The 26,059-nt window shown below is 41.5% G+C and overlaps 1 protein-coding gene across 1 annotated transcript in view; it reads left to right on the plus strand.

Annotated features, from left to right (window-relative positions):
* SPMAP2L (sperm microtubule associated protein 2 like) overlaps nt 1-16,729 on the plus strand; it is a 74,248-nt gene extending 57,519 nt beyond the window's left edge. Inside the window, exons 6-9 of the mRNA XM_032164552.2 lie at nt 896-1,010; nt 8,976-9,107; nt 13,381-13,556; nt 15,654-16,729. Coding sequence (XP_032020443.1) covers nt 896-1,010; nt 8,976-9,107; nt 13,381-13,556; nt 15,654-15,768 — 538 coding nt within the window. The 3' untranslated portion in view covers nt 15,769-16,729. The remainder of the gene's footprint in view (nt 1-895; nt 1,011-8,975; nt 9,108-13,380; nt 13,557-15,653) is intronic.
* The last annotated feature ends 9,330 nt before the right edge of the window (nt 16,730-26,059 follow it).

Raw genomic sequence — 26,059 nt, forward strand, 5'->3', positions numbered from 1 at the left:
TTGATTAGGGAAAGAAATATGTAGGGAACAGCCTATGAAAATTGGCCAAGTGGCTGGCAGTTATGACCAGCACTGTCTCAAATCATACTACAGAGGAGACTGGCCATTGCAGAGGGGCCCTCAGTAGTGACTGGAATTTTTATTTCAGAGATTTAAGAGGAGCAATTGGTATAAAATGAAGTGTTTTTCATAATGAAGGTCACAACTCATTCATAACAGATCATAAAATCAATTTCAGTTTTTTCATAATGAAATTAAATTAAAATTTAAAAATTAGAATGCATTGTATAGGGTATTATTTCATAATAATTTTGGTTTCAGATACACAAACACATTTCCATATACTGTATCACAATATAAAATGTATTATTATTATTTTTTTAAGACTGGGGTCTCACTTTGTCACCCAGACTGGAGTGCAGTGGTGCAATCTTGGTTCACTGCAGCCCTGACCTCTTGGGCTCAAGTGATCCTCCCACCTTAGCCTTGCAAGTAGCTGGGACTACAGGCACATGCCACCACACCTGGCTAATTTTTCTAGTTTTTGTAGAGACAGGATCTCACCATGTTTGCCTGGCTGGTCTCAAACTCTAGGCCTCAAGCAATCCTCCCACCTCCACCTTTCAAGGCAGAGGGATTACAGACATGTTGGGATGCCTGCTGGGATTACAGACATGAGCCACTGTGCTAGCAAAAATGTACTTCTTACTGTGGATCATAGTAAAAAAATTTTAAGAAACACCAATCTGATAGAAAGAGCATGACTGTGGGATAGATGTTCCTAAGATAGAAGCAGTGTATATAATCGATTAGAAGTTGATTGTAGCCATGGAAAATCCAATTGTTGTTTCTCCATCCAACTGTTATAATATTTCATGTTTCCATTTGCATATAGACCCTTCAGTGATAACTCAGCAAGAGATTCTCTTCGAATCTCTGATCCTTCTCCCCGGATATTACAACTCTCAGTAGCCAAAGGCACAGACCCAAACTATCATCCTTCAAAAAAAGTAAGTGTGCCCTTGTGGAAGAAACAGTTCCGATTGACTTGTAACATGCTGCCTACTCTCTTTTTCTAGATGTGTTTTCCTTTCTTCCTGTTTATTTTTCCTTCTTATCAAATGAACTTTTCTGACTCTTTCCTCCATGCCTAATGTATCAGTCAGGATTGGATCAGAGAAGCAGAACCACTGTGGATGACGTAGAATACAGGATTTACTATAGAGATTAGCCCTTCAGCAATTGTGGGAACTGGTGGAGAAGCCTGTGGAAGGCTGTTATGGCAGCTGGGACTTGAGTCTGGTTATACATCTAGAAGCAATGAGATATAATGGGGCAAGTCAGCAGTTCCCTGGAATATGTCTATGATAGGGGAAGCTTCTACGGGTTCTTTAGGCAAGGAGGGTCTAACCTCTTCAGATAGAGGAAAGGTTGATTCTAATAGCAAGGGAGGCTCAGCAGTATTTTGGGGTTTAAAGTCCCCAGCTTCATTGGAATCTGCCCATATATCCCCATTCCAATGTTCAAGGCCCACTCTCGTCCAATCATTGCCCTAACTTTAATATAAAAGACTGTTCAAATTTGGAAATTCAATTTTCACTATAATTCACCCACTCACAAAATTAGATTCTGGGTCTGGTTTTCAGAATGTTCAGCCCTGTGCTGTTAGAAGATAAGGCTTTCAAAATTTTAGGGAAGTCATAGAAGCTTTCTGGTTCTGTACGTGGACATTACCATGGGATTTTATTTTTTTATTTTTTAAGACAAGGTCCTACTCTGTCACCCAGGCTGGAATGCAGTCATGTGATCACAGCTCACCGCAGCTTTGACCTCCCAGGCTCAAGTGATCCTCCTACCCCAGCCTGAATAGTTGGGACCACAGGTGCATACCACCACAATCAGCTGATGTTTACATTTTTTTGTAGAGACAAAGTTTCCTTATGTTGTTCAGGCTGGTCTTGAACTCCTGGGCTCAAGCGATCCTCCCACCTTGACCTCCCAAAATGCTGGGATTACAGGTGTGAGCCACTGCACCTGTCCTACAGTTGGATTTTTAAAGGCCTGAACTTACCATTTTCTTTTCTCAAGTTCTTCAGTTCACTTAGAAGCAACCAAGCAATCCTACTGCACTTATTTATTTCACTAAAATGTTTGCTTGCAGCAGCTGCTTCATCACCCAAAGCCTTGCTTTCTGTTTTGCCACTGCACGTGATGGACTACAGTGTACATTTTTTCACCACTAGCAATAGGATCATTAATGCCTTTAAATCTAATCAGTTTGGAAAACAAACTCCAGATAATCTAAAACCAATACAAAGAACCCAGGCTTAAAGTTCTCATCTAGGTGTCTGTTGCTTTATGCCAAACCACCCCAAACTTAGTGGCATAAAACAACAATGATTTTATTATGTTCAAGGATTTTATGACTGAGAAATTCTGACTGGGCAAACAGGTATAGCTTTTCTCTGCTCCATGACGTCTGGGGCCTCAGCTGGGAAATCTGTAATGCCTTGGGTGTCTGAAATGGTGGAGGGCTGGAATCATCTGGAGGCTCCTTTACACTTGTCTTAGCCAGCTTGGGCTGCTGTAACCTAAAACCATCGTCTGGGTAAATTAAACAAAAGATATTTATTTCTCACAGTTCCGGAGCCTGGGAAGTCCAAGATTAAGATACTGGCATATTCTTTTCTTGGTGAGGGCCCACTCCCTGCCTTGCGGACAACCACGATTTTGCTGTATACTCACATGACCTCTTCTTTGTAGGTTCTCAGAGAGAAAGATCTCTGGTCTCTCTTCCTTTTCTTATAATGACACTAATCCTATTGTGGGGCTCCAGTCTCGTGACTTCATCCAAATCTAATTACTACCCAAAGTGCCCCACCTCTTAATTCAGTCACTGAGGGTTTGGGCTTCAACACGTGCATTTCAGAGGGACACAAAGTCAGTCCACAATAACACCTGTGTGTGGTGCCCAGGCTGGGATAATCTAAAAGCTAGATAGACTCAGTTGGGAATATCTATAGGAGTTCCTTCATATGGTCTCTCCATGTGGCTTAGACCTTTCTTGTCAGGAGAGCTGTTCTGAGAAGGAATATACTAATATGGAGTGTCTGAAGGGTGAATATTTTGAGAGAACAGGTGGAAGCTGCATGGTTTTTATGGCTTGGCCTTAGAAGTCACATAACGTTACAGCAGTCATACTCTGTTTATTGTTGTAGTTACAAGTCTGGCCAGATTCAAGGGGGCAGGGACACAAACCCCACCTCTCAATTGAGAGAAGTGTCAAAGAATTTATAGGCACTTAAAAAAAACTGCCACACCCAATGATGTAAGCTTTTTAGGTATCCTTGAGCATGGATTTTATATGCAAAAAAGACTGTTTAGAGGTATGCTATAAATAATCAATAATCTCATTTTTAAAATTTTCAAACTTAAAAGTTGATTTTTCTTAGGCTTTTAAGTTTGGCTTGCAAGTTTTATTATTTTATTTGTAATTCCAGCAGTTTTTAACAAATAATTTTAAGAGCCCTAAATAATTTTTTTTACAAAGCTGCCCCTAAAATGTTTATTTTATAAATTTACCTTTTACACTTTATTTTCATTCAACTTACTCATTTTACAGTGCATAAAACAATTGTACTCTATCCATTCTTCCTTGGTCCATTGATTGATTGATTGACTTCTTCATTCAACTTTTTTCTTTTTTTGTGATTTTTTCCATAAGTTATTGGGGTACAGGTGGTATTTGGTTACATGAGTAAGTTCTTTAGTGGTGATTTGTGAGATTTTGGTGTACCCATCGCCCAAGCAGTCTACACAGCACCGTATTTGTACTCTTTTATCCCTCAGCCCCCTCCCACTCTTCCCCCCAAGTCCCCAAAGTCCATTGTATCATTCTTATGCCTTTGCGTCCTCATAGCTTAGCTCCCACATATCAGTGGGAACATACAATGTTTGGTTTTTCATTCTTGAGTTACTTTACTTAGAATAATCGTCTCCAGTTTCATCCAGGTCACTGCAAATGCTGTTAATTCGTTCCTTTTTATGGCTGAGTAGTATTCCATCCTATACATATACCACAATTTCTTTATCCACTTGTTGATTGGTGGGCATTTGGGTTGGTTCCATGATTTTGCAGTTCTGAATTGTGCTGCTATAAACATGCATGTGCAAGTATCTTTTTCAAATAAGGACTTCTTTTCCTCTGGGTAGACAGCCAGCAGTGGGATTGTTGGATCAAATGGTAGTTCTACTTTTAGTTCTTTAAGGAATCTCCACACTGTTTTCCACAGTGGCTGTACTAGTTTACATTCCCACCAGCAGTGTATAAGTGTTCCCTGATCACCGCATCCACACAAACATCTACTGTTTTTAGATTTTTTGATTACGGCCATTCTTGCAGGAGTAAGCTGATATCGCATTGTAGTTTTGATTTGCATTTCCTTGACCATTAGTGATGTTCAGCATTTTTTCATATGTTTGTTGGCCATTTGTATATCTTCTTTTGAGAATTGTCTGTTCATGTCCTTAGCCCACCTTTTAATGGAATTGTTTGTTTTTTTCTTACTGATTTGAGTTCGTTGTAGATTCTGCATATTAGTCCTTTGTCGGATTTATAGATTGTGAAGATTTTCTCCCAGTCTGTGGGTTGTCTGTTTACTCTGCTGACTGTTCTTTTGCTGTGCAAAAGCTCTTTAGTTTAATTAAGTCCCAGCTATTTATCTTTGTTTTTATTGCATTTGCTTTGGAGTTCTTGGTCATGAAATCCCTACCTAAGCCAATGTCTAGAAGGGTTTTTCCAGTGTCATCTTCTAGAATTTTTTTTTTTTTTTGATATGGAGTTTCACTCTTGTTACCCAGGCTGGAGTGCAATGGCGTGATCTGGGCTCACTGCAACCTCTGCCTTCCAGGTTCAAGCGATTCTCCTGCCTCAGCCTCCCAAGTAGCTAGGATTACAGGCATGCACTACCATGTCAGGCTAATTTTGTATTTTTAGTAGAGATGGGGTTTCTCCGTATGGGTTAGGCTGGTCTCAAACTCCCAACCTCAGGTGATCCGCCCACCTCAGCATCCCAAAGTGCTGGGATTACAGGCGTGAGCCACCATGTCGGCCATCTTCTAGAATTTTTATAGTTTCAGGTCTTAGGTTTAAGTCCTTAATCCATCTTGAGTTTATTTTTGTATAAGGTGAGAGATGAGGACCTAGTTTCATTCTCCTACTTGTGGCTAGCCAGTTATCCCAGCACCATTTGTTGAATAGGGTGTCCTTTCTCTACTTTATGCTTTTGTTTGCTTTGTTGAAGATCAGTTGGCTGCAAGTATTTGGGCTTATTTCTGGGTTCTCTATTCTTTTCCATTGGTCTATGTGCCTATTTTTTTTTCTTTTTTTGAAATGGAGTCTTGCTCTGTCACCTGGGCTGGAGTGCAGTGGCACAATCTCAGCTCACTGCAATCTCTGCCTCTCAGGTTCAAGCGATTCTCCTGCTTCAGCCTCCTGAGTAGTTGGGATTACAGGCAGCCACCACCACACCTGGCTAATTTTTGTATTTTTAGTCAAGGCAGAGTTTCACCATGTTGGCCAGGCTGGTCTCGAACTCCTGACCTCAAGTGATCTGCCCGCCTTGGCCTCCCAAAGTGCCAGGATTACAGGTGTGAGCCACTGCACCCGGCCTATGTGCCTATTTTTATACCAACACCATACTGTTTTGGTGACTATGGCCTTATAGTATAGTTCGAAATCAGGTAGTGTGAGGCCTCCAGATTTGTTCCTTTTGCTTAGTCTTGCTTTGGCTATTCAGGCTCTTTTTTGGTTCCATATGAATTTTAGAATTGTTTTTTCTAATTTTATGAAGAATGATGGTGGCATTTTGATGGGGATTGCATTGAATTTGTGGATTGCTTTTGGTGGTATGGTCGTTTTCACAATATTGATTCTACCCATCCATGAGCATGGGATGTGTTTCCATTTGTTGGTGTCATCTATGATTTCTTTCAGCAGTGTTTTGTAGTTTTCTTTGTAGAGGTCTTTTGACTCCTTGGTTAGGTATATTCCTAAGGTTTTTTGCTGTTGTTGTTGTTTCAAGTTTTTTTTTTTGTTGTTGTTTTTGTTTTTGTGTGTGTGGCAGGGGGGTTTGTTTTTTGTTTTTTTGCAGCTATTGTAAAAGTGGTGGAGTTCTTGATTTGTTTCTCTGCTTGGTCACTGTTGGTGCATAGAAGAGCTACTGATTTGTATACATTAATCTTGTATCCAGAAACTTTGCCAAATTCTTTTAGTAGTTCTAGGAGCTTTCTGGAGGAGTCTTTAGGGTTTTCAAGGTAAACAATCATGTCATGCAAACAGTAACAGTTTGACTTCCTCTTTACTGATGTGGATACCCTTTATTTCTTTCTCTTGTCTGATTGCTTTGGCTAGAACTTCCAGTACTATGTTGAAGAGGAGTGGTGAGAGTGGGCATCCTTGTCTTGTTTCAGTTCTCAGAGAGCTTTCAACTTTTCCCCATTCAGTGTTATGTTGGCTGTGGGTTTGTCATAGAGGGCTCTTATTACATTAAGTGATGTCCCTTGTATGCTGGTTTTGCTGAGAGTTTGCTGGATTTTGGAGAGTTTTGGAGAGTTTGTTGAATGCGTTTTCTGCATCTATTGAGATGATCATGTGATTTTTATTTTTAATTCTGTTTATGTGGTGTATCACATTTATTGACTTGCATGTGTTAAACCATTCCTGCATCCCTGGTGTGAAACCTAGGTATTAAGTTCAAAATTATGCATGGCTAAAAGGTTCATTCAATGTGCAAGATAAGCAAATGGATTGTAAGGTAATGAAGTATAAAAAGTTCATTCACATAGTTTCAAATGGTACTTTTTGCAGCTACCATTTAAGAAACTAGCATTTTTCAAGTTGTAGTATCAAGGAAGAATATCCACAGTTATCTGAAAAGGCTCTTGGGCTCAATCCATCCTCCTGCCTCAGCCTCCCAAACTGCTGATGTCACAGGCATGATCCACCACACCCAGCCTTATGGTTCTTTCTAAGTTGAAAATTACATTAAGGAAAGGAACTGTATCTTATTATCCCTATAGTATGTGTCTTAATACTATAATTGACTAAGAAATATTTGTTTAATAAATTGAATAAGTACATGATTATTTTAAGTCTTTTTAGATCATAAGCCTTAATTGAAAGCAATGGTTGTCATATATTTCTTTCATTTTCCCAGAGGCTGAGAGGAGAGAAAGCTTTATTCATGCTTTAAAATGCTTAAAACGTTTAATTAGTACTTTGTTGTGTCGTACAAAGAGGTAGGGTCTTCAGTTTGAATGTTACCTCTACCTCTTATTATGTAAACTTAAATCAATTAATGAATCTCACAATATCTTGGTTTCTGTCTTAGAGAATTAGAAATAAAAATGATACCCGAGGTGATGAATAAATGATTCAATATGTTATGGTTTGATTTGTGTCCCCATCCAAATCTCATGTAGAATTATAATCCCCAGTGTTGGAGGAGGGGTCTGGTGGGAGGTAATTGGATCATGAGAGTGGATTTCCCCCTTGCTGTTCTTGTGATAGTGAGTGAGTTCTCAGGACATTTGGTTGTTAAAAGTGTGTAGCGCCTTCACGTTTGCTCTGTCTCCTGTTCCCACCATGTAAGATGTGCTTCCCCTTTGCCCTTCCACCATGATTGTAAATTTCCTGAGGCCCCCCCAGCCATGCCACCTGTACACCCTGCAGAACCATGAGCCAACAAGACCTCACTTTACAAATTACCCCGTCTCAGGTAGGTCTTTATAGCAATGCAAGGAAAGACCAATACACAAAACATGTGAAACACTGTCGGTGTTAGTGTCATCATCATAATCATCATGAATTAAATAGCACAAAAAGGAATTTGATTAATACACAAAACATGTAAAATTTGACTAATACACAAGACTAATAATACACAAAACATGTGAAACACTGTCAGTGTTAGTATCATCATAATAATCATCATCATTTAACCCACAGTTAAAGCCCCATTTTATTTCCAGTTATTGATTATATTTTCCTTCAAAGTTTTGTGGTAAGCTTTGATTTTGAATACAAGTAATTTAAATAGAAGACCATGTAATTTGGACAAATTTCCACAATTCAGATAGTGAAGAATAACTTGGGAGTCTAGTGGGGAGATGTATGGTTCTGCTTTTCTTCTTATTGGCTTTGGCTTCTTTTTCTTATCTATTCCAATTAGAAGAGAGACACTTAAATTCACTTTAAGCATGGTGATTTGTGATAATATGAGCCCCAATTCCCAAAAGGCAAAAATAATTACGAACAAAGCTAAGTCACCCTTTATAGCAGGGATTCCCCAACCCCCAGGCTGTGGACCAATACCGGTCTGTGGCCTGTTAGGAATCAGGCAGCACAGCAGGAGGTGAGCAGGAGGGTGAGTGAGCATTAGATTCTCATAGGAGCGTGAACCCTATTGTTAACTGTGCATGCAAAGGATCTAGGTTGTGCTCTCCTTATGATAATTTAATGCCTGATTATCCAAGTTGGAACAGTTTCATCCCCAAACCATCCTTTTCCCAACACTGTCCATGGAAAAATTGTCTTCCATGAAACTGTTCCCTGGTGTCCAAAAGGTTGGGGACCACTGCTTTATAGCATTCTCTTTTGGTGGGGCTGAGCCTGGCCTCTTGGCTGAGTTTATCATTACCATTTATCTCTGAATCAGTTATTTGCTATTGCCTCAATGTCTTTAGTTTAACAGTTAAGTTCTTGAAAAGCTGCGTTGGAATCCATGCAATCTAGTTTGAGAAAGATAGAAATTGATCCTTTCAGCTGTGATTATATAGGTTACTGCAAGATTCTCACCCTTTCTGCTGGAGTGTTGAGAAGTCTGGCCCGGAGGTCAAATCATACTTTGTAATCTTGAACTAGATAGTGTTTATTATTTGATGCTTACAAGTACTGTTTTTTTTTTTTCCCCTAGATGCAAACCAAGATTTCACTTTCTACCCTGAGCGCGATTGCAACTCCAAGAATTATAGAGCTTGCCCACCCAAGGATCAAGTTAGAGGGTGTGTGCTATGAAAGACAAAGAAGTGAACTGCCCATCCGTCCTGTAAGCCATAACTACCTTGGTATCCTTCAGCTCACTTTTTGGCTGCTCCTAGGGTGCTATTTTGCCTCTACAGGGCATAGTCCAAAGTCACTAGAAAAGAGAATCTGGGAAGAGTGGTCTGTGGCAGGAAGAGAGACTAGCTACATGATAGGGAGAGAGGGAAAAGAGTAGAGCACCAAGAGCATGGGCTTTGGAGTTCGGTTTTGGAGCTGGATTCAAATTGCAGCCTCGTCACTACAAGCTCTGTGATGTTGGGACAACCTTCCTGAGCCTTATTCATTCAACAAATATTTGGATGCCTACTGTGAGCCAGGCAGTGATCCCAGTGAACAATTTGGAGCTCTATGCTAATCAGGGGAGACACACAATAAATTGGTTAATAGGTAATGTCAGATCATGCTAAATGCTATGAAGAAAATAACAATGAAAACAAATGACTATGGGGCAGGGTGGTAAGATACTTTGCCTATGGTAGTCAGTGAAGGCCTCTCTAAGGAAGGAACATTTGAACTGAAACCTGGCTGATAAGAAGGAGTCAACCAAGTGAAGATCTAGAAGAATATTCCAGTAAAGGGAAGAGTACATGCCAAAGTACTAAAGTTGGGATGCACTTGAAGTTGGGTGGAGCAAGGTGAGCTAGGGAATTCTGGAGATAGCCGTCCTCACTGAGTGGTCTGCTGTGTTGAGCAATAACAGGTAAGTCATGGCACTCAGCACAGAGCCTGGAACCTTCGATGGCTTCCCTCCCTCTTCATCCTTGACATTCCCCACCATCAATTGCAGTGCCAACTTGGTGCCCTATTCCAGTTGGGTTTTCAAAAAATATCTAATGATCATGTTGCCAAAAGAGGTGGGACCAGTTTCACCCTGTTTCAAGGAAACTGAGGATTTAATATGGAATTCTATTAGGAAAGAAAACCATTCTGGAAATCAGAAACCCTTGAATGAGTGTCTTAAGTTTACTAAAGTGACTTGTGACTGTCAGTCAAATGACTTTATTCTCAGTTTTTTTTGGTATGTAAAAAGGGAAGTAATGTAGATCTTTCCTTAATTGCTAGGATTGTTTGGGTTTATTTTATTTTTTAAGGTCTTTAGAAAAAAGGAATACCACTGCAGAAAATCATGGTCTTAGAACCCGAAACAAATCTGCACCAGTGCAATGCAGAACACTTTCAAGACTACTGAGAGTGGTGTTAGCTGTCCACTCTAATTCTTTTGTTTGTTTTTTGTGGTGGTGGTTTTTTTTTTTTAGACAGCGCCTTGCTCCGTCACCCAGGCTGGAGTGCAGCAGCACGATCATGGCTCACTGCAGCATCAACCTTCTGGGCTCAAGTGATCCTCCCACCTCAGCCACCTGAGCAGCTGAGACTACAGTCATGTGCCCCCAAGTTTTAAAATTTTTTTTATAGAGACAGGGGTCTCACTATATTGCCCAGGCTGGTCTGGAACCCCTGAGCTCAAGTGATCCTTGTGCCTCAACCTCCCAAAGTGCTAGGATTATAGGTGTGAGCCATCATGGCTAGTCCCACTCTAAGTCTTTTGAGTGAGCATTTAAAAGAGAATAGTAGATGTCATCCTAGATATTTTACCAATAAAGCAACATAACAGTAAGGCAATCTGGTAGATGTGGTTTTTAAGGTAAGACCAAAAGGAGTCAGTCAATATATGTTTATTCAGCACCAACTATGTGCCAGAGCCAATTTTAGCTTTTAGCAAACAAGTAATTCCCCTTGAGCAGCTTATAATCTAATGGGGAGAAATACAGACAATAAACAAAGTGATAAATGAGCTGATGTGGGTGTTGACATGTGCTAGGAAGAAGATTAAGTAAGTCCTGCAGAAGAGGGTAATTAGGCTGACTTGTCTTGGCTGGTCAGGGAAGACCTCCTTGAAGAATGTGATATATGAGTCTAGCGACTTGAGTGAGGGGGAGGAAGCCAAGCCAAGGCTGAGGGAAGTTTTTTTTCCAAGGAGAAGTAGCAAGTGCAAAGGTCCTGAGAGGGAAGGAGCTGGTCCAGGGGCTTTGTGTGGCTGGAGTCACAGGGATCAAGGGGAGGAGGGGAGGAAGATGAGGTCAGAGGGGTGGGGCAGCAGGCAGATCATGTAGGGCCTTGTAGGCCACAGAAGGAGCCTAAGTGATAGGGTTTGGCTCTGTGTCCCCACTCAAATCTCACCTTGAATTGTAATAATCCCACATGTCAAGGGAAGGACCAGGTGGAGATAATTGAATCATGGGGGTGGTTCCCCCATGCTGTTCTCCTGATAGTGAGTGAGTTCTCATGAGATCTGATGGTTTTATAAGGGGCTTCCCTCTTCGCTGGGCTCTCAACGCTCTCTTGCCCACCACCATGTAAGATGTGCCTTTGCTCCTCCTTTGCCTTCTGCCATGATGGTGAGGCCTCCCCAGCCACTCCCCAATGGAACTGTGATTCCATTAAACCTCTTTTTCTTAATAAATTACCCCATCTCAGATATTTCTTCATAGCAGTATGAAAATAGAATACACTAAGTGTGTGTATATATATATATATATATATATATATATATATAATTATTATTATTATTTTGAAACAGGATCTCACTCTCTCACCCAGGCTGGAGAGCAGTGGTGCTATCACAGCTTATTGCAGCCTCAACCTCCCTGGGCTCAAGTGATCCTCCTACTTCAGCCTCCTAAGTAGCTATGACCACAGACGTGCACCACCATGCCCAGCTAATTTTTTTTGCTCAAAATTATTATTTTTTATTTTTAAAAAAATTTTTTTCACTTTAAGTTCCGGGATACATGTGCGGAATGTGCAGATTTGTTACGTAGGTATACATGTGTCATGGTGGTTTGCTGCACCTATCAACCTGTCACCTAGGTTTTAAACCCCACATGCATTAGCTATTTGTCCTAATGCTCTCCCTCCCCTTACACACCCCCTGCCCCTGACAGGCCCTGGTGTGTGTTGTTCCCCTCTCTGTGTCCATGCATTCTCATGGTTCAACTCCTACTTATGGGTGAGAACATGCAGTGTTTGGTTTTCTGTTCCTGTGTTAGTTTGCTGAGGATGATGGCTTCCAGCTCCATCCATATCCTTGCAAAAGATATGATCTCATTCTTTTTTATGGCTGCATAGTATTCCATGGTGTGTATGTACCACATTTTCTTTATCCAGTCTATCATTGATGAGCATTTGGATTGGTTCCAGATATTTGCTATTGTGAATAGTGCTGCAGACACTTCTCAAAAGAAGACATTTATGTGGCCAAGAAACATATGAAAATAAAACTCAGCATCACTGATCATTAGAGAGATGCAAATCAAAACTACAATGAGATACCACCTCACACCATTCAGAATGGTGATTATTAAAAAGTCAGGAAACAACAGATGCTGGCAAGGCTGTGGAGAAATAGGAATGCTGTTACACTGTTGGTGGGAATGTAAACCAGCTAATTTGTTTTTCTTTTTTTTTTTTGGTAGAGATGCGGTTTTGCCATTTTGTCCAGGCCAGTCTTAAACTCCTGGGCTCAAATGATGTGCTCACCTCAGCCTCCCAAAGTGCTGGGATTGATTACAGGCACAAGCCACTGTGCTTGGCTGAGCCTAAGTATTATTTTTAGCAAAATGGGAAACAATAGGTTGGGTTTATTTATTTATTTATTTGAGACAGAGTCTCACTCTGTTGCCAGGCTGGAGTGCCGTGGTATGATCTTGGCTCACTGCAACCTCCGACTCCCTGGTTCAGGTGATTCTTCTCCCTCAGCCTCCCGAGTAGCTGGGATTACAGGCACACGCCACCACACTCAGCTAATGTTTGTGTTTGTAGTACAGACGGGGTTTCACCATGTTGGTCAGGCTGGTCTCAGACTCCTGACTTCATGATCCGCCCACCTCGGCCTCCCAAAGTGCTAGGATTGCAGGTATCAGCCAACGCACCCGGCCCAGGATGGGTTTAAAGCCTGGTAGCGATATGATCTGATTTGGGCTTTAGAAAGTACTTAGCTCATGACGTTATTGTGATGATTAAGTGGGAATGATTTAGGTAAAGCTTAGAACACTGTCTGGCTCACAGAACACACTCATTACATGTTCACTCTCTCCCTCAGTAACTGTCATGGAAGGCCGCATTGTACAGGAGCAAGGATGGAAGCAGAGAGACCAGTTATGCGTCTGTTGCAGTAATCCAGAAGAGAAATGATTGTGACTTAAGTAGGGATACAGCTGTAGACATAGAGAAATGTAAAATTTGGGATATATTTTTGTGTCTCTTTGTTTCCACTATAGGTAACTCCTGCTGCCATGATAGCTAAACCTAGCCCCCGAACAATAGCTCTAGCGAAGTCCAAGTCTGTTCATCAAGATTATCTACCTGACCGTGATGCCTACTGGCCAGTATCTTACGCTGCTACTCATTCCAAAGCATCGCCCAGGATTCAGGAACTAGCTAATCCAAATAAGAGGTGTGTCAATTTCAGGCTAAAGTGGGACAGGAAAGGCTGGGATTCTGGGGAGATGGAGAAAGTTGACCTAATAAGGCAAATGAAAAGAGTTGTAGAAATACAAAAAAAATTTCAAAAACATCTTACTTAATGAATTACATTTATTATGATACATCTATGGTCTTCTTACCCTAAACATAAGGCTACAGTTAAAAGGTTAGTGGACTAGGTATTGCAACTTAGATCTAGGATGGGGCAGGTGGATCACACCTGTAATTCTAGTGCTTTGGGAGACCAGGGTGGGAGGATAGCTTGAGGCTAGGAGTTGGAGACCACCCTGGGGAACATAGTGAGACCCTGTCTCTACAAAAAATTCTTTAAAAAAATTGGCCAGGCATGGTGGCTCATACCTGTAATCCCAACACTTTGGGAGGCAGAGGTGGGAAGATCGCTTGAGCCCAGGAGTTTGACACCAGCCTAGGCAACGAAGTGAGACCCCATCTCTTCAAAAAAATACAAAAAATTAGCCAGGTGTGGTGGCATGTGCCTTTAGTTCTAGCAGCTTGGGAGGCTGAGGCAGGAAGTCATTGCTTGAGCCCAGGAGTGAAGTTACAGTGAGCTGTGATCTATAACACTGCACTCCAGCCCAGGCAACAGAGTAAGACCCTGGCTCTAAGAAAGAGAAAGGAAAAAAGAAAAAGAAACTTAAGATCTAGGAGACAGTCTGATAAGTATGTGTATGGAATTATTTATCTAACATATATTATTAAGTGAAACAAGTTCTAGAGCACAGCATGTAATATGTTGCAATTTATGTATAAAAAAAGACACGGGCCATATATTTGTTTGCATATGCCTATAGTATCTCAGAAGGGTATACAAGAAGCTAGTAACAGTGGTTGCCTTTGGGGCCTAGGGAACTGGAATAGGAGGAAGACTTATTTTTCAGTAAATAGGCTTTTGTATTTTTCCAGTGTTTTGCATCATGTAAGTGTATGGCCTAATTCAAATAGATAAGAATACATAATTAACAAAGAGAAACATTGCCTCTCATTTCTGTTTATTTTTTGGAGGACCTCTTAACTTGCCTGAGCCTCAATTAATTTTGTTACCTTGACGGATAACATCTGATCCCTCTTTTAAAGCATCAGTAGCAAAACCTAGGAGAGGCAGAAAAAGTTGTGGAAGTCTTGAGCTCAGGGAAAAGGAAATATGCTAGTCTTATATAATGACATGCTTAAAATGCTACAATGTGTTTATCCTTTAAAAAAAATAAATTTGCCATCAGATGAAATGAAGCTCATTCTCTGTTCATTAAAGAGAAGAGGCTGGATGCATTGGCTCACACCTGTAATCCCAGCAGTTTGGGAGGCCAAAGCAGGCAGATCACTTGAGCCCAGGAGTTTGAGACCAGACTGGGCAACATGGTGAAACCTCGTCTCTACTAAAAATACAAAAAAATTAGCTGGGCATAGTGATGCACATCTGTAGTCCCAGCTATTTGAGAGGCCGAGGTAGGAGAATCACTTGAGCCTGGGAGGAGGAGGTTGCAGTGAGCAGAGATCGCACCACTGCACTCCAGCCTGGGTGACAGAGTGAAACCCTGCCTCAAAAAAAAATACAATAAAATAAAAAATAAAGAAAAGAGAAGAATATGATCAAGTGCATTATCAAGGTTTTATCCTGGTGACAAAATTATTATTTGGTGGTAAGGTGCTAAGAGTGGCCAACTTCAAAAATTTTATTTTCTTAAGTCTACCAGAGAATACTCTGGCTTGTTTTAACATTGTCAAATTATGTTATGGTAAATGATATATAGGGGATACAAACTCAGGTCTGTCTGATTCCAAAACTCAAGTTCAAGACTAAGCAACTTCCTGAATTTACTTTCTGGGGAAAGAGAAAAGGTTTTGGAATCTGAGAGACATGCAAATCTGGATTTGTCCGTAAATTCATTCAACTTCATTTAACTGAGTCTTTCCTCATCTGTATAGTGGAGGTCATGAAAATAAAATGGGATAATATCATAGTACATAACATACAGTGGATGCTTGAGAAACATTAATTACCTTCTCTGTTCATCTTATTTCAGGTTGATTTCTTTTTCCCCTGTTTCAGGGCTCCTGTGCATATTGTGTATTATGATCCAGATGTCTTTAAAGTCAAGCCAGCTGCTTTGAAAGCACAGTGTTCTCAAAGGATCCAGGAGCTGTCACAACCTCTTACACGTTAAATACAGAAAGCCACAACAGTCAGACCCTGGTTATGTATCTAGAACACAAATTAGATGACTTAGTTCCCTGTTGTGGTACTGTCAGTTTACATTCACCCCTTGCTTCCCCTCCCACAAAATGAGACCTTTAGGGAAAACCACCATGATCATTAAATAGCAATTGTTGCTGTTACCTGTCGCTGAATCTTTAGCAGATTTGAGGACTCCAGCATGCAATACATGAGAAAATGAGAGACTGACTTATTATCCTTACTGTTCCCTTACAAGCATCTTGGCTGCCTCATTGCTGTAGCTGACCTGAAGAAACACTCTTCCTTATATTTGTGGGTTTTGCTTTTCCTTTCCCAGTGAGTTCCATGTTCCCCAATAGCTGATCCTGCCTCAGTCCCTTCTCCAGTAAGTCCTGGGAAATGAAATCATTCTTTGTGTTATTTCAGCATTCCCTTATTACTTAGAAAAAACACTGAAAAAGTGAAGCTCTTTTGGGAAAATTGAAATACTTTTTATAATCTATAAATATAATTTATAATTGAAATTTAGGGAACAGGTTATCTTAATGATGATGTCATCAATCTCTGTTCCTTTACTCATGCCAGAGTCACTTACTATGAATGAGAGAAAAAGCAAGATGTTTGGTAAGCATTAAAATTATCTGTAAAGTTGCATCTGCCCAGAGTTTTATTCTCTCTATAGATCAGTATTTTACAAATTAAACTAACTTTTATGTGGCATATCTAGATTTGCATGAAAATGAACTTACTTGAAAGCCAATTTTACAGATGAATGAGTTCTACCTTTAAGGTCTTTGTGTTACAGAGGGGTAATACCACATAGTAGTTTTGAACTTGAGTTTTGGAATCAGAACCTGAGTTTGTCTCTGTCATGGATTGTTTACCAGGTATGTGATCTTAAACAAACTTCCTAACTCCCTGTGCCGCAGTTTCTTTATGTAGAAAATGGGCTCCTGCAGCATTCTTGTAAAGATTAGATGATAAAATGTATATAATAAAGTATGAATTTGAAACAAAAATTTTTATTTGGAAATTTAGCTGTGGCTGGGCACAGTGGCTCATGCCTGTAATTCTAGCACTTTGGGAGGCCGAGGCGGATGGATCATGAGGTCAGGAGTTCAAGGCCAGCCTGACCAACATGGTGAAACCCGGTCTCTACCAAAAATACAAAAATTAGCCTGGTGTGGTGGTACATGCCTGTAATCCCAGCTACTCAGGAGGCTGAGGCAGGAGAATAGCTTGAACTTGGGAGGCAGAGGTTGCAGTGAGCCGAGATTGCACCACTGCACTCTAGCCTGGGTGATACAGCGAGACTCCATCTCAAAAAAAAAAAAAAAGAAAGAAAAGAAAAGAAATGTAGCTGTGTTTCACATGTTTAAAACAGCACAATTCACAATTGCAAAAATATGGAACCAACCTAAATGCCCATCAACCAACAAGTGGATAAAGAGAATGTGGTATATGTGAACCATGGAATACTCTCAGTCATAAAACAAAACAAAATAATGGCATTTGCAGCAACTTGGATGGAGTTGGAGGCCATTATTCTAAGTGAAGTAATTCAGGAATGGAAAAACCAAACACTGTATGTTCTCACTTATAAGTGGGAGCTAAGCTGTGAGGACGCAAAGGCATAAGAATGATACAATGGACTTTGGGGACTCACAGGGAAGGCTGGTAGGGGGGTGAGGAATAAAAGATTACATAATGGGTACAGTGTACACTGCTCGAGTGATGAGTGCACCAAAATCTCAGAAATCACCACTAAATAACTTACCTATGTAACCAAAAACTACCTGTACCCCCAAAGCTATTGAAGTTAAAAAAAAGAAGTTACCTGTGTTAGCCTTCTAAGGGTACAGTGGCATAATTCATATCAGTGGGGAAAATATGCCTTGATTCTTACATTAAATGAATGTCTGTTGAGTGTCTTTGCTTTGCCAGGCCCTGTGCTTGGCACTGGAGATAACATAGTGAACCAAACAGATACGGGTTCTGCTCTCATGGACTCTTTAGCTTATTGGGAGAGACGATTTCATTAGAATATTCACCAATAAATGTAAAATTACACTAGCAAGTACTATGAAATAGTGTTATGAAATAACAGAATAGAGAACTTTGATCCCACGGGAAGGTGAGAGAAGGCTTCTCTAATGAAGGAACAACTGGGTTGGATGCTGAAAATTGAGTAGGACTAACTAACCAAAGAGGATACAGGAAGGCATTCCAGGTAGTGGGAACACATGTTAAGTGGACATTTGTTGATTTTTGGATCACTCTGAATTCATTCTTCCTCCTTCCGATAAGAACTGCCCATTTTCTCTTGGAGAATTACTTTCTCCTCGTTGTTTAAAGCTTTATGGGGATTTCTATTCAAGGTTTCCTAGCTGAGGTATGGACATGTAACCCAAGTCAGCCACACCCATTGAACTGTCTTCTGGAACTGTGGATCTTAAGCATAGTGAAGCAAGGATGATGGAGCTGATATTTCCCATATGATGCCCTGATGAGACTTTATTTTTCTCCTACTACCTGTGTCCCTGGTGCTGTTCTGACTCCTATCCTGGTGCTTCGGCTATTCCTTTGATGCCGGAACTGCCTTCCAGTAAATCCCCTGAGGTAGATGGAAGGATGCATCAGGGACTGAAAGATTGCCAGTGTGGCTCAAACAGAAAGAAATAGGAGGTTGTGTGAAGCAAGAGGAGGCTGGAGGATGGGAACCAGACCAGACCACGTAGGGCACTGGAGGACAGGTTAAGGATTTTAGTCTTCATCCTAAAACCAAAGGGAAGCTATTGAAGTAATTTAAGCATAGGGATGATGTGATCAGGGTTGGCTTTTGAAGAAATGGTTCTGACAAATAAATTGGGAAGGGGGCAGTGGAGGTGGGTAGGCCAAGTCAGGAGGTTATTTAGTACGTCATTTGAAAGGTGAAAATAATTTGTTGGTACCATGGTGGAGATGGTAAGAAGTGACAGGCTCAAGAGAGATTTGAGAAGGTGGATTTATGGGATTTGATGATGGGTTATATATGGGAAGTGGGAGAGGAAAGAATTCAAGATAACTTCTGGATTTCTAGCTTATGAAACAGGATAGAGAGTGCTCTGGTTTGAATGTTTGTGTCCTTCCAAAATTCATGTTGAAACCTAATCCTCAATGCAATAGTATTAAGACGTGGGGCTTTCAGGAGGTGATTGGGTCAGGAGGACTCTGCCCTAATAAATTGGATTAGTGCCCTTGTAAACGGGCTTGAGGGAGTGAGCTTATCCCTTTTCTCTTTTTGCCATGTAAGGATGCAGTAAGAAGGTGCCATCTTGGAAGCAAAGAACAATCCCTTACCAGATACCGAATCTATTGACACCTTGATCTTGGACTTCCCAGCCTCAACTGTGAGAAATAAATTTCTGTTCTTTATAAATTAGCCAGTCTTTGGTGTTTTGTTATAGTAGCCCAAAAAAATTGAGACAGAAAATTAGTACCAGGAGTGGAATACTGTGTAACAAATACCTAAAAATGTAAAAACAGCTTTGGAACTGGTAATGGACAGAGACTGGAACAGTTCAGAGGAGGAGGCTAGAAAAAGCCTGTATTGCCATGAATGGAGCATTAAGGGCGATTTCTGGTGAGAACTCAGAAGAGTTGTAGAGAAACCCTCAGTCTTCTTAGAGATTACTTAAATGGCCATGAACCAGAGAGTTGGCAGAAATATGGACAGCAACCTGGGCATGGTGGCTCCCGGCTGTTATCCCAGCACTTTGAGGGACTGAGGTGGGAGGATAGCTTGAGCCCAGGAGTCCAAGACCAGCCTGGGCAACACAGGGAGACCCCATTTATATTTTTTAAAAATGTCTTTTAAAAAACTAGCCAAGCATGGTGGTGCTTGCCTGTAGTCCCAGCTACTCAGAGGCTAAGGTAGGAGAATTACTTGAGCCTGGGAAGTTGAGGTTGTGGTGAGCCATGATTGTGCCACTGCATTCTAACCTAAGCAACAGAGTGAGACCCTGTCTCAAGGAAAAAAAAAAAAAAAAGAAAGAAAAGAAATATGGACAGTAAAGGCCATTCTAGTGAAGTGTCAGATGGAAATGAGGAACAAGGCAGTGGAAACTAGAGAAGTAAGTTAATAAGTGACAAAAAGAAAAAAAAAATCTTGGTTACATTGTATTCATATGATATTTGCAGGAGAAATCTCTACGCAAAGTGTTGAAGGAGCTGCTTGGCTTCTCTTGACTGCTTGTAATAAAATGTGAGAAGTGAGAATTGAATTAAAGATGGAATTTATAATTAAAAGAGAGGCAGAACTTAAAGATTTGGAAAATTCTCAGCCTTGTCAAGTTGTAAAGAATGAGAAGCATGGTTGAGAGAGAACACCAGGAGTGTGACCAAGAGAATGTTTGGTAAGGAGATTAGTATGGCTAGATGGAAGTCAGATGCTATTAATCAAGACAATGGAAGCATAACCCCAAAGGTATTTTGAAGGTCTTCAAGGCTGCCACTCCCATCACAAGCCCAAAGTGCCAGGCCGTTGAGGACAGAATGATTTCAAAGCAGGAGCCCAGGGCATTTGTGGGACCTTGGGGCCCACTTCCTCGTATTGCCTCACATTTCTGCTTCACAAATTCTGGTGCAGTGCCCCTAAGCCACCCCAGGTATGGCTCCAGTGGGCCCAGATACAATATAGTTGGCAGAGAGTCCTCACTAAGACAGTGTCTAATGGAGCCATGAGAATAGGGCCACCCTTGTGACCCCAGATTGGTAGAGCCACCAACATGCAGCATCAACCTGGGAGAGCCACAGTCACGTGACTCCAAACCCTGCTGACCATGGGTTGTGCCCAGAAAAGCCATGGGGGTGAGCCCACCTGGGTGAACCTTAGTGTGTTCAGAAGATGGGACATGGAGCCAAAGAAGATCATTCTCAAGCCTTAATATTTAATGTTTGCCTTGTTGGGTTTTGGACTTACCTGAGACCTGTTACTCCTTTCTTTCCTACCTCTCCCTTTTGGAATGAGAATGTATATCCTATGCTGATACCACTATTGTCTTTTTTTTTTTTTGAGACAGAGTCTTGCTCTGTCACCTGGACTGGAGTGCAGTGGCGTGATCTTGGCTCACTGCAACCTCCACCTCCTGGGTTCAATTGTTTCTCTGCCTCCCGAGTAGCTGGGATTACAGGCACCACCACACCAGACTAATTTTTGTATTTTTAGTAGAGGCAGGGTTTCACCATGTTGGCCAGGCTGGTCTCGAACTCCTGACCTGGTGATCCGCCTGCCTTGGCCTCTCAAAGTTCTGGGATTACAGGCATGAGTCACCGTGCCTGGCCACTATTGTAATTTGAAAGCACATAACTTGTTCAATTTCACAGGTTCACAGCTGGAGGGGGAGTTTGCCGCAAACTAATCGTTCATTTATATCTGATTTAGATGATATTTACGTGAGACTTTGGACTTAAACTTTAAAGTTGATGCTGGATTCAGTTAAGACTTTTGGGGCTATTGGAATGAAATGAATGTATTTTGTAAGTGAGAAAATCATGCATCTGGGGAACCAGGGGCAAAATGCTGTAATTTGAATGTTTGCATCCTTCCAAAATTCATGTTGAAACTTAATTTCCAGTGCAACAGTATTAAGAGGTGGGGCCATTAGGAGATGATTAGGTCACAAGGGCTATGTCCTCATCAGCAGGATTAGTGTCCTTAATAAAGGGCTTGAGGGAGTTCATCCCTTTTTCCATTTTTAGCCATGTGAAGATGCAGCAAGAAGGTGCCATCTTGGAAGGAGCAAGCAGCCATCAATTGACATTGAATTTTCCAGTGTCTTGATTTTGAACTTCCCAGGCTGTAGAACTGTGAGAAATAAATTTCTATCATTTGTGAATTATTCAGTTTATTGTATTTTGTTAGCAACCTGAACAGGCTGAGAGAGATAGTGAGAGTCAAACGAATGGAAACACATCCCATGCTTATGGATGGGTAGAGTCAATATTGTGAAAATGACCATACTGCCAAAAGAAATCTACAAATTTAATGCAATTCCCATTAAAATACCGCCATCGTTCTTCACAGAATTAGAAAAACAATCCTAAAGCTCATATGGAACCAAAAAAGAGCCCACATACCCACAGCAGGACTAAGCAAAAAGAGCAAATCTGGAGGCATCACATTATCTGATTTCAAACTATACTAAAAGGCCATAGTCACCAAACAGCATAGTACTGCTATAAAAATAGGCACATAGTCCAATGGAACAGATAGAGAACCCAGAAACAAACCCAAATACTTACAGCCAACTGATATTTGGCAAAGCAAACAAAAACACAAAGTGGGGAAAGGACACCCTATTCAACAAGTGGTCCTGGGATAATTGGCAAGCCACATGTAGAAGAATGAAACTGGATCCTCATCTCTCACCTTATACAAAAATCAACTCAAGATAGATCAAGGACTTAAATCTAAGACCTGACACTATAAAAATTGTAGAAGGTAACATCAGAAAAACCCTTCTAGACATTGGCTTAGGCAAGGATTTCATGACCAAGAACCCAGAAGCAAAGCAAATGCAACAAAAACAAAGATAAATAGCTGGGACTTAATTAAACTAAAGAGCTTTTGTACAGCAAAAGGAACAGTCAGCAGAGTAAACAGACAACCCACAGAGTGGGAGAAAATCTTCACAATCTATACATCTGACAAAGGACTAATATCCAGAATCTTCAACGAACTCAAATCAGTAAGAAAAAAAAAATCCCATTAAAAGGTGGGCTAAGGATATGAATAGACAATTCTCAAAGGAAGATATACAAATGACCAACAAACATATGAAAAAATGCTCGGCATCACTAATGATCAGGGAAATGCCAATCAAAACCACAATGCGATACCACCTTACTCCTGCAAGAATGGCCATAATGAAAAAATAACAGATGTTTGTGTGGATACAGTGAAAAGGGAAAGGGAACACTTCTACACTGCTCATGGGAATGCAAACTAGCATAACCCCTGTGGAAAACAGTGTAGAGACCCCTTAAAAAACTAAAAGTAGAACTATCATTTGATCCAGCAATCCCACTACTGGTTATCCACCCAGAGGAAAAGAAGTCGTTATACGAAAATGATACTTGCACACACATATTTATAGCAGCACAATTCGCAATTTCAAAAATGTGGGACCAACCCAAATGCCCATCAATCAATGAGTGGATAAAGAAACTGGTATATGTATATGATGGATTAATACTCAGCCATAAAAAGGGATGAATTAATGGCATTTGCAGCAGCCTGAATGGGATGGGAGACTATTATTCTAAGAAGTAACTCAGGAATGGAGTGTATGTTCTCATAGGTTGGAGCTGAGCTATGAGGATGCAAAGGCATAAGAATGATACAATGGACTTTGGGAACTTAGGGGGAAAGTGTGGGAAGGGGGTGAGGGATAAAAGACTACAAATCAGGTTCAGTGTATACTGCTCGGGAGATGGGTGCACCAAAATCTCACAAATCACCACTAAAGTACTTACTCATGTAACCAAATACCACCTGTTCCCCCATAACCTAGGAATTAAAACATTTTTTTAAAAACGAAAAAGAGAGAATACACAAATGAGCAAGAGCCAGGCCACATATGGCAACAGAACTCTACCTCACAACCTCTGCAGCAACCATGCCAGGAAGCTAAACCACAGCCTCTGCAACAATCATGCCAGAATGGTCAGAATTTGCTCAATGGTCCTTTATTGGTGCCTATGTTTTTGCCCCCACTTCTAACTCAGGACCAACCAGAGAAAGCCAAATATGCTTCCTAAGCCAATCACGTAAGACCCCCAAGTTCTAGTTAACCCCCTTCAACTTCCCCACGCAAGCAGCCTCCAATCAGAGCATATCCAAAGCCTCCCCACACCCCTGCTGCTGTAAAGCTTTCCCTCTCCCCTAACTGCCTTTAAGTTTCTGTCAAATGCAAGTGACTCCCTCGCTTTAGCCAGCTCTAAATAAGTTGCCCGTGCATGCTCCCATTTGGGTGGTCTTTGTTTATTTTCACAACAATGAACCCTTCACTGATTTAGGGGATACTGGGTGAGGACTAGAAGAGGAGCGTGGAGAAGCATGTGTTCAGTTCTGGACACGTAGATTAGAAGATGCCTTTGAGACATTGAAAAGGCGATGTCAGGTACAGCTTGCATTGTGACTTTCATGGACCCAAGGCACTTTTGCCTTCCTGGAGAATTAATTTCTTCCTTAAAATAATATTAAAACTTACATTTTATGACGTTGTTGGTATAAAGATGGACATGTTAATATATGCTAAAACATTATTTACCCAAACATTTTCTTTTTTTTTTTTTTTGAGACTGATTCTCACTCTGTTGCCCAGGCTGGAGTGCAGTGGTGCGATCTTGTCTCACTGCAACCTCCGCCTCCCGGGTTCAAGTGATTCTCGTGCCTCAGTGACTACAGGCGTGAGCCACCACGCCTGGCTAATTTTTGTATATTTAATAGAGACAGGGTTTCACCCTGGTGGCCAGGTTCTTATTATTATCTTCTTGCTTACTGAATTGTTTACTTTTTTTTTTTTTCAAGACAGAGTCTCACTCTGTCACCCAGGCTGGATTGCAGTGGCGCCATCCCAGCTCACTGCAATCTCCACTGCCCGGGTTCAAGCGACTGTCCTACCTCAGCTTCCCGAGTAGCTGGGCTACAGGTGCATGCCACCATGCCTGGCTAATTTTTGTATTTTTAGTAGAGATGGGGTTTCAGCATGTTGGCCAGGCTGGTTTCGAACTCCTAACCTCAAGTGATCTGCCCACCTCGGCCTCCCAAAGTGCTGGGATTACAGGAGTGAGCCCCCACGCCCGGCCTGTTAACCTTTTTCATTGCTGGTTGCAGGGCCTAGCTAGGTGCCTGGAATTTCCCAGGCATTTTGAAGGGACTCAAAATCTTTCCTTTATTTCCATGCTTGGGGTGCCCAGCAAGCCCCTAAGCGGAGTCCCTCTTCCATCTCATCACAGCCAGGCCCGTAAGCGTCCCAAGCTGTCTTCAGTGGTTAGCCTTTGTTCTCCCTTACATAACTCTTCCCCTTCTTCCCAGAGGGTTTTACTTCCTAAGGGCCTGTCTGAGGAGGTGCTGGCCCATGGCCACCCTTGGTAGCAGAGACATGTTACAGGCAGTAAGGGGAGGGAGCCTGAAGACACATATTCTGTTATAGTTTGCTTTGCTTTTTCTTGTCCATCTGGGAGGGGTTGCCAGATGCCTTCCCCACCCACCAGCTGCATGCGTCTGCCTGCCTGCCTACTCTGTATTACCAAGGTGTGGTCTGCTAGGACTTCCAGGATGCTGGGCACCCTGGGCAGGATTGCAAGACAGGGCAGGCATCAGACTGGGTATGGAGAAAGGTGGCTTGGTATGGTGGGGAGCAGAAAGAAGCTGTAGACTTCAATGTTCCCTCCTGCAGATACCAGGGACATAATGGTAGTAGGTGGGCAGCTGCTCTGTGGAAAGGCAAGGGTGGCTGTGACTCGGGCAGGCAGACATCAAGGAAAAGCAATAACAGACCTCAGCTAGCAAACCTCTTTTTGTGTAATGATCTCAGCAGGCAGGAATGTCCCAGAGCTTGGATCATCGGAAAACACCACACTCCTGGCTTTAGGAAACTTAAAACATGGCCTAAGTGAGGCACCATTTCAAATTCCAGCTTCTCTGGGATTATTACCGCATAGCTGACTATTGGTGGGGAAAGAAAAGAGACTGCATCATATGATTTCAGATGTTCAGGGAAGGCAGTGCAGACATGTGGCTAGAATTGTACATTCTGAAATGAGAAAGGATTTGAACGCAGGACCTACCACTTACTTGATCTGTGTATTTGGATAAATTAACTAACCTCTCTAGGCTTCAATTTTCTCACCTGTAAAATGGAAAGAATAGCCCTGTCAGTGCTGGCTCTTCAAGGCAGCGCCACATAGCCTGTGGACAAAGCCAAGCTGGGTTTGTAGCTTACTGAGGTAAGAGGGCTCTCGCTGTCTCAGTGGAGTCCTGGTAGCATTTAGTCAAGGAGAGGGCCATGTAGGATATGGGGTCCGGTCTAGGACTGATCTTTCATTGGGAGAGCTTGAATAGGATTGGGCAAGGGATTGATAGACTCTGTAAGGAAAAGATTTCCCACAGAGCCTTGGAAAGTTGATGAGCCTGGTGGGATAGTAACAATAAAGGTTATTTGCAACTTCATAATCCTGGAGGAGAGTTTCCTAAAGTAGTGAAGGCTGTGGAAAAATATAAGTCATGTTCATGT

This window comes from Hylobates moloch, unplaced genomic scaffold (genome assembly GCF_009828535.3).
Source record: "Hylobates moloch isolate HMO894 unplaced genomic scaffold, HMol_V3 SCAFFOLD_2, whole genome shotgun sequence".
NCBI classification, from domain to species: Eukaryota; Metazoa; Chordata; class Mammalia; order Primates; family Hylobatidae; genus Hylobates; species Hylobates moloch.